Raw genomic sequence first — 12,614 nt, 5'->3', positions numbered from 1 at the left:
ATGCGTGCTTTTATACAGAAAAGAAAAATAGGAATGCAAGTATTCAAAACCGAATATATCAACCCCGAATTAAGAACATCTAACCATTTGTATGCATGATGTGCTTGTCGTTTTTGTGACGTTTTGTATAATATGCGTAGAAAGTGTCCATTACATTACCTCCTAATCGAAACAAATGTTCTTAAACAGCTATTAAATATATTTAAACTTAAAAATGTCAAAGTGAAAACAAATCGGTATTTACGACTTGTGTTTTATACCTTGTTGATCCATTTCACATATTTTGAATTATTGTATTGTATCTTTCGACGTAAATATGCTTCAGACATGTATATTATGTATACGATTTAAATGAAGTTCAACATCATTTGGATGCATACAAAATATGACAACATCCGGAAAAATCAAACAAATACTTAAACCAAGTCTGCATCATCAATTCAAACTTAAAATGAATAATAATACATACAACACATCATCTGGATAAAGCGAACACAACTAAGTTATTCTTCATGTTAAGGTAAACGAATGTTGCTCTAATTAGATACATTATATTATCTCAGTATCGGATGCAAACACGTTTTGCAAATGATTTTTTGACAGAATTTCTTTTGAATTTTTCAGAATTGATGGAAAAGATTCATGCAGTTTTTCGATAGTGTGGTATCTGATGCTTTGAACGATATTTGTTAACTCATTTTTGTATTCACCATTTGCGGTCAATAGGATAAATATTGAATATATGAAAAATTGGCATATTGGAAAAATGTAATGAACTACTCAAACTATAATTTACTAATTAAATTGACAAAAACGTCAATGGTAAACAATAAATATAAACAAGAAGATGCGGTTTGAAAACTCTCCATTCGAGTCCCAATGTAATAAAAGTTAACAATAGGTCAAAGTACGAAGCCGCAGGGCACACCAATCAGCAAACTATAAATTCTAGTGTAAAACCATTCATACAGGACGACCGATGTCTTATTACAGAGACACACATATGAACCAAACCAACAAACCACATCTGTGGAATAATAGGTTACTGACCCAGGACAAGCGCATACAAATGCAGAATGTGTTTGATATATTAACTAGTATTTCAAGATAAGTTAAAACATAGTTGTTAATCAAAAAGTTAAATCATCAATATGTTTTATCATTAAAAGAAAGCTTCATGTCGAAGTTGTGAAATCAAGGTAACATTTTTAGAACAGTTCATTAAAGAATGAGTGTCTAGCTGGCTAGTTTTGTCATTTTTATAAGGTGGGCGTACTGATATAATACCAGTTAGACACCATTTGAAGCAATAATTTCAATGTCCAACATTCTTAACATATTGACCAAATTACTTATTAACTTCAGTTTTACTTAATTAATCAATCAATCCATCAAAATTGTGTCATTTCAACGCAAAGTAATCAATATACTTTGCGTTGAAATGACACAATGTTGATTGGTTGAATGATTGATTGTTAATTGCTAAACGTACGGTGGCAAATGTTTCATGAATGTTCAGGACAAAAACAAAATAACAATGAATACCACCACAGCTCCTGTAATAGAAGCCGTCTGGGATTAAGGTCAGAGAAATTTACCTGTAAGGGTGTGTATGATACTGGTAAAGATGGTTTACAAACAATAACATAACAATTTATTCAACTAATCATAGATTAAGGGATTAAGGTCAGTGAAATTAAGACAGCCACTGGAAATTACCTGTATATGTGTGTATGATACTGGTAAGATGATTTATGAACAATAAAATAACAATGTATTCCACTATACTTTACTATACTAGACGAAGACTTTGCAAAAAACAAGATCATTATTCATATTTATTTATATAATTATCATTAGATTGCATTCTTTCTTAGCCGTGATCGATAAAGTTTAAAATCGTTGACTCTCCAACTTTTTTGTTTGTTTGTTAAATGACTACGTGGAAATTCCGCGAAATTATCAAGTCTGAATCCGCCTTTTAGCTCACCTGGCCAAATAGGCCAAATTTACTAACCACAACCATCATTCGGCAATCTAGTTTAAAAAATAAAAGTGTCCGATGACCCTGCTTGTCAACCAAGATGGCCAAAATGGCTAAACTAGTCTAATGGGAAGTAAAATACAAGTTTTGACTATTACTTTGAATACCGTTATAAAAAGAGAAAATCTGACAAGAACTGTTCAGAATTTTAAGCTTTATCAATTGTCACAACTGTCAGACGACTTCCTTTAGGAGTTGTTGCACTTAAAACAATGATAAATGTTTCTATTTGTTTGTCATGATTTCTTTTTATATTGAAAACAATAATAATAGATAGAGAGAAACTTTAAATAGCAAAAATGATATAGCACGACATGTTCTACAAATAATTCTAAAAAGGTCAAAATCGTCAGTCGACTCCTTATTCGAGTTATCTTAAAAGTTATAAAAGATAGACAAATGATAGATAGAAATTGAAATAAACGAAAATTATCTAAAGTCTAGCACTGGAGATGCAAAGTCTAGTGCTATAGATATACATGCATAATGCATCCGTTCTATCAATTTTACTAGCCGTTGGGTTATCTTTTTTTTCAAGTATTTGAAAGTGTTTGAGATAATATCAAGTATCAAAAACGTTCGTCGACGCAACTCCCAGCATATGTTGGGCCTGTTCAAAGTCAGGCTTGTTACGGCCAGAAATCGCCTTTAAATTGTAGCCAACAAAAGACACAAATCAATAGTAAAATTTAACAATATTTATTATACAAAAGTTTACAAGAAGTATTTTACAAATATAAATGTTAACTTAACTGTCAAAATATGAGTCCACTCTTTTATCTGTATCCGGAAATCTTTCGGAATCCAATCTGAATATTATGTTCACTACTAAGGTCACAATCTAGTATGATGTTGTTTGTAGAATAGAAGTGTCAATCCAAATGCTGTGAATACTAATGTCTATCAATGTCTATGTCCAAGTTTAATTATGAGAGTTTAACTTTAGTGTCTGTATATATAGTGTTGTCATGGAATATTCTGGAACACTCTATAATGGAACATTGTGGAAATTCCTGGAAAGTTACAACGGAAGTTTCTGGAATAACGTAGAAGTTTAAATTACGCATCTTTTATAAGGATCATTCTAGAAAGTTCCAATCATTCTGTGATTGTTCCAGTGATTCCTAAACTGCACAGTTATAAGATTATTTGGTAAACAACTATCAGGCCATACAACACAAATTAGGCCAACATAAATAAACATAATAATTACAATATCATAACACCTCCCCCCTTAAAAGAAGTTTTAGTGTAACAAAAACTTATCATGAATAATATGAACAAAAATACATAATATATACAAAGTGATTTAATAAGCTCTAGATAAAGCATCAGCTATTACATTATCTTTACCCTTAATATGTTTTACAATTACATCATATTCCTGTAACAATAAACTCCACCTAGTCAACCTCTGATTCTTGTTTCTCATTTTATGCATGAAGGTGAGAGGATTATGATCAGTATAAACAAGAATAGGATATACAGTGGGATTCAAATATACATCAAAATGTTGAAGTGCTGACAACATTGCAAAACACTCTTTTTCAATAGTTGAATAATTTTTCTGATGTTTATCTAATTTCTTAGAAAAATATGATATAGGTTTTTCAACATTATCATCTGTTTCTTGATATAAAACCGCTCCTATTCCTACATCGCTTGCATCAACGGCAAGTTTAAATTGTTTTTCAAAGTCTGGAGTAATCAGAACTGGACTATTAATTAAAAGTGATTTGCTATTTTCAAAAGCTTTTTGACAATTTTCGCTCCAGACAAATTTAGAATCTTTCCGTAAAAGATGAGTCAATGGTTGAACAACAGTAGCAAAATTTGAACAAAATTTTCTGTAAAATCCAATCATGCCTAAATATCTCATCAGTTGTTTTCTATTTGTAGGAGGTGGAAATTTGGAAATTGCTTCCACTTTAGCCATAATAGGTTTTACTTGACCTTGGCCAACTGTATGCCCTAAATAATCAACAGTGGCCTGACAAAATTCACTTTTACCAAGATTAACAGTCAAATTTGATTTTGACAATCTATCAAAAGTATCATACAAATGTGTTAAATGCTGTTCCCAGCTATCACTACATACAATTAGATCATCAATATAAGCATAACAACAGTCTAAATCTTTTATAACATTATTGATCATTCTTTGAAATGTAGCTGGAGCACTTTTCATGCCAAACGGCATTACAGTATATTGAAATAAGCCATCTGGTGTAACAAAAGCTGATATTTCACGAGCTCTCTGTGTCAATGGAACTTGCCAATAACCTTTCAATAAATCAAATTTGCTCACAAATTTTTCTTGACCAATATTGTCAATACAATCGTCTATCCTTGGAATCGGATAGGAATCAGATTTTGAGACTGAATTTACTTTTCTAAAATCAGTCACGAAACGAAAAGTTTTATCTGGTTTTGGCACAAGGAGACAAGGAGAGCTCCATTCACTGTTACTCGGCTCAATAATATCATTGTCAAGCATATATTTAATTTCTTTTCTCATAACTTCAAGTTTGAGTGGATTGAGCCTGTAAGGATGTTGCTTAATTGGAGAAGCATCTCCGACATCAACATCATGACAAACAGCAGTGGTTTTGTTTGGCACATCTGGAAAAAGATTTTTAAAAGAAAATACCAAAGTTTTTATTTCTTCTCTACGATCAAAAGACAGATGTGCAACTTTTGAGTCTAAATTTAACAAAATTTCTGAATTTTTCAATGTAACTGTCTCTTCCATAGATTTAGAACTAAATGGTTGTTCAATTACATCTGGTTTGTCATGATTGTTCTCAAATTGAACCATGCCTAAAGTGGCAACTGGTTTACTATCACATACATTAGCACGCTCAAAATATGGTTTTAACATATTAATATGACACACTCTATTTTGTTTGCGCCGACCTGGAGTTTTTACAATATAATTCAAATCATTAATTTTACTCTCTATTGTATAAGGACCACAATATTTAGCCTGTAAAGGATGTCCAGGGACTGGCAAAAACACAAGTACCTTATCACCAGGCTCAAAAACTCTGTCCCTGGCTTCTTTATCATACCATATTTTCATCTTGTTTTGTACATTTTTCAAGTTTTTCTGAGCAATTTGACAAGCAGTATACAATTTTTCTTTAAATCTAGATACATAGTCTAAAAGATTCAAGTCAGTATGTTCAGTAATTAGAACTCTGCTGAAAGGTTCGTCAAAGGCTGGAATAGGCAGAAGAGGTGCTGGTGGTATTTTCTGGTTAGGTTTACCAACAACCTGGCATATATGACATGATTTGCAGTATTCTGCAACATCATTTCTAAGTTTAGGCCAGTAGAAATGCTGCAAGATCTTAAGGCAAGTCTTCCTGATACCTAAGTGTCCAGCAAAGGGGGTGTCATGGGCAAGACCAATAATTTCTTGCCTATAAACTTTAGGCACCACCACTTGGTACACCACTCTCCATTCCTCCTCTGGGATAGCATCAGGAGGCCTCCACTTTCTCATTAAAATGCCGTCCTGATGGTAATAGCATTCGGCCACTTTGTCTGCTTCCTCCTGTGGTTGAGCTCTCTGGCTGAGCTGAAGAACCTCAGGGTCTTTATGTTGTTCTTCAGATAAATTCTTTCGGTCTAATGAATGGCTGTTAACGTCTGGCCATGGCATAATAACATTCTTGTTAAAACTAGGTGGTTTTGTAATGGCCTTTTCTGAGCTACCAGGACCTTCAATGTCAGCTATAAAAGTGTCAGAAAGGTCCATGTAATCAAACTTGTCTTTTTGCAAATTCTCATTTTGTTGTTTTCTAGCCATCGCCCTAGTAACAACACAAGCTGGATACAATTCAGCATCATCTTCAGGTGATTTAACATCCACCACCGGTTCACTGGTAACAATTGGTTCAGCAACCACTTTGTTCCTAGCTAGATCATTTCCTAGCAATAATGTAACACCCTCGACAGGGAGATTAGGACGAACACCTACAACAACTGGTCCAGTTATTAAATCTGACTTCAGATAAATACGATGGAGAGGAACATCTATACAACCTAACTCTACACCTTGTAACAAAACGGAGGCACCAACAGAAGTATTCTCGGACAAAGGCAACACACCTTCTAACAATAAAGTCTGAGAAGCTCCAGTGTCCCGTAAAATCTTAATAGGATGAAGAGTGGTATCATCAACAATAGAAACAAACCCATCAGACATAAAGGGTTTGTATTCCTCCATGTAATCACAAAAACTGGACTTAAAAGCCTGACGCGCAGGACATTCCAATGTACTGGTAATATAAGGTGTCGTACAAGCACTGGTCTTTGGCTTAATATCTCGTTCATTCTTCTTCTGGAGTCTAAAACAATCAGCCATCAGGTGACCAATCTTCTTACAATAAGCACAAGTCAGTGACTTCTTCTCAAAAGTATCAAATTTTGAACTAGACATATTATAACTGGACTGACTCTTATTATGTGGAACAGGCTTACTATCAGTATGCTCAGTGCTTTGATTTTTGTAATTTCCACTGGAAGTATTATAATTTTGACCCTTGAAACTTCTTTTATGTGAAAGAGTATAATTATCTGATATAACAGCTGCATCATGTATTGACTCAACAGTTTTTTCGTCTAAATGTGTTTTTAATTCTGAATGAACACATTGTTTGAACTCTTCTAATAACATCAATTGTCTTAGGTGATCAAAATTGTTATTTGTTTTCTTTGAAGTAAGCCATTTATCAAATAGATCTTCTTTTTCCCGAGCAAATTCCACATAGGTTTGCGAATCAAACTTTTTATAAGATCTAAATTTCTGTCTATATGCTTCTGGTACTAGCTCATAGGCTTTCAAAACTTCCTGTTTCACCGTGTCATAATCAGAACTTTTTTCTGATGGAAGTGCGGAATAAATTTCAGCGGCCTTACCCTCAAAAACACTTTGCAGCATCGTAGTCCAATATGGCTTCGGCCATTTCAAATTATTTGCAATTTTCTCAAACTGTGGAAAATATTTATCAACTGTTTTTTCACAAAATTTCGGAACCAAACGTATATTTTTTGCTGCATCAAAATAATCTGATTTCGAGTTAACTTTAGTGTTGCTTTCTTCTTTGACCATTTCAATTTTCAGTTTTTCCATCTCTAACCTTTCCTTCATTTCAAGTTCTTTTAATTTAAATTCATCTTCTTTTTCTTTTTTATCCATTTCCAATCTTTCCTTCATTTCAAGTTCTTTTATTTTCTCCGTCTCCTTCATTTCCAGTTCTTTTAATTTAAGTTTATGTTCTAATTCAAGCTGTTTTAATTTAAAGGCGTCAACATTTTCGACCTTAAGATCAAGAGCCTCTTCACCTAAAATTTCTGATTCAACTAATTTGTCTATAACCAAATTTTTTATAATTTGTTTTCTCATAGATACTTTAAAAACTAATTTCAGTTGTTTAGCAAGCAACACTAGTTCCTCTTTCTTTAAATTATCAAAACTCTCCAGGTCTGGCGTTTTCAAAAATTTACCAGCATCAAATGCCATTTTGTAGAATTTTGTTGGCTAGTTATAATAAAAATATTAAACAAATTTTGAATAAAATATGTTCAGTCTCCCGGAACGAGCCCCCAATTTCTGTTACGGCCAGAAATCGCCTTTAAATTGTAGCCAACAAAAGACACAAATCAATAGTAAAATTTAACAATATTTATTATACAAAAGTTTACAAGAAGTATTTTACAAATATAAATGTTAACTTAACTGTCAAAATATGAGTCCACTCTTTTATCTGTATCCGGAAATCTTTCGGAATCCAATCTGAATATTATGTTCACTACTAAGGTCACAATCTAGTATGATGTTGTTTGTAGAATAGAAGTGTCAATCCAAATGCTGTGAATACTAATGTCTATCAATGTCTATGTCCAAGTTTAATTATGAGAGTTTAACTTTAGTGTCTGTATATATAGTGTTGTCATGGAATATTCTGGAACACTCTATAATGGAACATTGTGGAAATTCCTGGAAAGTTACAACGGAAGTTTCTGGAATAACGTAGAAGTTTAAATTACGCATCTTTTATAAGGATCATTCTAGAAAGTTCCAATCATTCTGTGATTGTTCCAGTGATTCCTAAACTGCACAGTTATAAGATTATTTGGTAAACAACTATCAGGCCATACAACACAAATTAGGCCAACATAAATAAACATAATAATTACAATATCATAACAGGCTATGTACACCATGTGTTTGTTGGTGTTTTACCTAAATATTTAAAAATTTGTGCATGATTTTGTATTTTAACCTTTTTAATCGAGTGTTACTGATAATTGTTGTGTAAACGAAACACACAACGGCGTACACAATGATAAGCTTGGAATCTTTTATGAGTTGTTTTTCTGTGTTGCACGTCTGTTTTTTTATTTAAGAATTAAATGCTTCTTTTTGTAAATTTCGGAAGCGCTTCATACTAAAAATGTGCGCACGGTCAACGCTTTTACAACCCTATAAAGTTACAAAAAGAAGCATGCAATACTTATAATTACATTTTTTAGCTATTATCATGAAAACACGAATTTTCTAAATTTTGTATTTTATTCACCTGTGCACTTTATTGTGGGACCACGTGCTATCATGAATGAACAAGTTTTATTGAGTGATAAAATTGCTTACGGAATAACACGTGATGTGCAGTTAGCCAATCAAAATAAAGTATTACAATGAAACATACATCTAATGTAATTATTAAAGAGAAGTCGAGGTTGTAAGTTCAAATGGCAATATTTTTTGGCAGTTCTACAACATGTAACTTTTCATTTCATCAGCAATATCAATATTTGTATAGTTATTCATTTTCTTCAACTAATTCGTTTATTCATTTATCAGCTATTTTTATTGGTACTGTGTGAACATATGTTTTATATATTCTATAATATTGTCAGAAAAGGTGTTGCAACAGTTACAATAATCCCATAATAATAATTTCATACATAATATATTTTTTCTTGTATTCAATCATTCCAAACGTGTCAATAAAAGTCCTTTGCAAAATTTAGTGACTTTGTACATATCTTGAAAAATTAAGATTTACAAATTTAACATGTCATGGTACCATTGTGTTTTTTTATTTTGTTATTTTATCACTATGTGTCTAAGTAGTGTCTCCTACTTGTTTATATCTGTATGTATTTTTGATGAGTACTTATGTAAAAAAAAAAAAAAAAAATGTTCTTGTTCTAATTTATTTGCCGAAAAATCAAAGCAACATCAACACACGTTGAACCTGACAGGCCAACCTATTACAGCAACATCGACACGTTGAACCTGACAGGCCAACCAATCACAACAACATCGACAATTTGAACCTGACAGGCCAACCAATCACAACAACATTGACACGTTGAACCTGACAGGCCAACCTATCACAGCAACATCGACACGTTGAAGCTGACAGTCCAACCTATCACAGCAACATCGACACGTTGAACCTGACAGGCCAATCAATCACAACAACATTGACACGTTGGACCTGACAGGCCAACCTATCACAGCAACATCGACACGTTAAACCTGACAGGCCAACCTATCATAGCAACATCGGCACAAAAAGCAGCATATTCGTACATATAAAATAATGAGTAAAATAACATACATACCGAACTAAAAGGAAAATTCGAATCGGAAAGTTCCTTATAAAATTGCAAAATTCAAAGCTCAGGCATTTAAAACGATGGAACACAACTGTCATATATTCGTACTTGGTTCATGTATTTCCTTAATATGTAAAAATGGTGGATTGAACCTGGCTTTATAGCTAGCTAAACCTTTCACTTGTTTAAATTACGCATAGCATTCCATTATATTGACAACAATGTGTGAACAAAACAAACAGATATAATAGGTAAAAATGTCAAAAATAGGGGTACAGCAGTCAACAATGTGTTATATTCTTATTCACCTTAAAAACAAAAGATGTCAAAAACGAAATAAACAAAACATTATTTTTGCAAATGATCGATTTCAAGTAATACATAGGTGAAAGATACCAAAGACATAACCAAACTCATAAAGTTAGAGACAATCTGACAAAGACATGGCCAAAAAAAGATGACAAAAAGTCAAACGACAGAATACAAAACACAACATAGAAAACAAGACTGAGCAGTACAAAGTAAATACAGTGAAAGGAATGAACTTTGATTGAAAATCTCTCTTTTTATATGTAAGGTTAAATTGCATTGTTATGCCCCCGCCGTAGCTGAGTGGGCATTAAGTTTTGCCCTTGTCCATCTGTACCTCCGTACGTTCGTTCGTCCCAAAGCTGGTTTCCCTTCTCTTACTTTAGTTTGCCTCTACCAAATGTTATGAAACTTATACACAATGCTCATTACCACAAAACACAGATCAAGTTTGAGTTTCTGTGGCGTCACGTAAACTGTTCAAGAGTTGTATCCTTTTAAAAATGAAAGAATTGCTGAATTTGTATACGCCCGTTTACGGGACGTATTATGGTATACCGTTGTCCGTCTGCCCGTCTGTCCGTCCGTCGTCAACATATCATGTCGGACATTAACTCAAAAACGCTTTAACCAATTTGAAAAAAACGTTGATGAATTGTTTATAAATATTGACATGAGCTTCCTTTTGATTTTTATAAATTTTAGATTTTAGGTTTCCAAGTTACGTGGTTTTATTCATAAAAAAGGGGGATTTTCCAGTTTTCGAAAAATAACCTAAACAATGTTTTCAGCAGTTCTCATGAAACTTTAATGGATTGTTAATATCTGTTGATGTAGGCTCCCTTTAGAAGTTTATAAATTGTAGTTGTTTATAGTCTGACAACAGATTTACTCAGAAATCTTAAGGGCATACGATACAGAGACAGGGGAGGTAATGACGTTGCTGACGTAAAATGTTATTTTCGCGACGTCAAACTGTGACATATCGGGAAAAGGTGCATTTTCGACTGATTTTTAACATTCAAACTGATTTAATTTGAAAACGAGTTCATGGACCCCTATTTTTCAAAACATCAATTTGTTTCATTTTGCAGGGAGATTATGTGACCCAAATTTGAGAAAACTGAAAATAGAGTTTTTTTTATTAATTTTGATAAATATGCAGCAAAAAATTACGTATTTTCCTCAATTCATGAACATTTGATTTATTTCTGAATTTAAAATGCATCATTTTTTATGATACTTATAAAATAAAGAAATTACCGATTATTTAACAAAAAACAATTTGTGTTTATCTTTAATAACAAAATAGTTGTGTCTTTCTTTCGAAAAAGAAATTACGGCCACAAATCTGAATTTTGTCGACCCCATTTTACTCAAAAAGTAGCACATGAAGGTATATTTTTTTATTACATATTTGATTTAATCAGGTAAAAAATAGCCTATATGCAAATTTTCACGAACTAGTAAATACAGGATCAAAACTGTATCGTATGCCCTTAAATTGAATATAAATTCAATTCATATGATATATAAAGGCAACAGTAGTATACCGCTGTTCAAAACTCATAAATCCATGGACAAAAAACTAAATCGGGGTAACAAACCAAAACCGAGCGAAACGCATTAAATATAAGAGGAGAACACCGACACAACACCGAAACGCAACACACACAGAAACGGACCAAGCATCAGACAAAACACCACGAAAATAACAAATATAACATGAAAACCAAATACATGAATTTGGGATAGACAAGTACCGTGCCACGTCTTATCTCAATATCTCAAAAATGAGGAAACACAAACGACTCAACGTTAAAATGCAACACACAGAGAAACGAACAATAATATAACAATGACCATCTTCCTGACTTGGTACAGGACACTTTTAAAGGGGAATAAACGTGGTGGGTTGAACCTGGTTGTATGGCATGCCAAACCTCGCACTGTAATTGCAAAGTTAAATATAACATTGAAATACATTTCAAGTTGTTTGACTACATTTATTCAGAAACCTATAGTATGTCAAATATTTAGTTACAATCCAAATTCAGACCTGTATCAAGCTTGAATATTGTGTCCATTTTTTCCCCAACTGTTCAGGGATTCACCTCTGTGGGTGTATGCTGCGCTCAGCGAAGCAGTTTACTCGTTTCTATTCTCTAACTTTAGCTTGTTTCAACCAAATGTTATGACACTTATAAACAAGGCTTATTACCACAAAATACAGATCAAATTACAATTTTGGTTTGCGTCACGTTTACTTTTCTAGAGCTATCCTCCTTCAAAAATGGTTTCCGTTTATTACTTTAGTTTGCCTCAACCAAATGTTCTGAAACTTATACACACTACGTATTACCACAACACGTATGTCAAGTACAACTTTGGGTAGCGTCACTTTTTACCGTTCTACTTAATATGACATGCAAGCGGGAGCATCATCTGTATCCCATGGACACATTCCCCATTTATTTAGAAAGGTTTAGTAAAATGTTATTGAAAAAGGGTAGCTTGTACATAATTGACAAAGATATTCCACATGGAATAACCTGAGTAACTCACATACATCATGTTTAACAGTAATATTTCAATCATCGATTTCATTTGGAGTTTTGATAAA

General features: G+C 32.9%; 1 protein-coding gene across 1 annotated transcript in view; it reads left to right on the top strand.

The window, feature by feature from the left end:
* Positions 1-2,662, top strand: part of LOC134718301 (uncharacterized) — a 31,552-nt gene extending 28,890 nt beyond the window's left edge. Inside the window, exon 11 of the mRNA XM_063580795.1 lies at positions 625-2,662. Coding sequence (XP_063436865.1) covers positions 625-659 — 35 coding nt within the window. The 3' untranslated portion in view covers positions 660-2,662. The remainder of the gene's footprint in view (positions 1-624) is intronic.
* Positions 2,663-12,614: the final 9,952 nt, after the last annotated feature.

This window comes from Mytilus trossulus, chromosome 5 (genome assembly GCF_036588685.1).
Source record: "Mytilus trossulus isolate FHL-02 chromosome 5, PNRI_Mtr1.1.1.hap1, whole genome shotgun sequence".
Taxonomy (NCBI): domain Eukaryota; kingdom Metazoa; phylum Mollusca; class Bivalvia; order Mytilida; family Mytilidae; genus Mytilus; species Mytilus trossulus.
The sequence above is the reverse complement of the archived record's forward strand: the minus strand, read 5'-3'. Positions and strand labels throughout refer to the sequence as shown.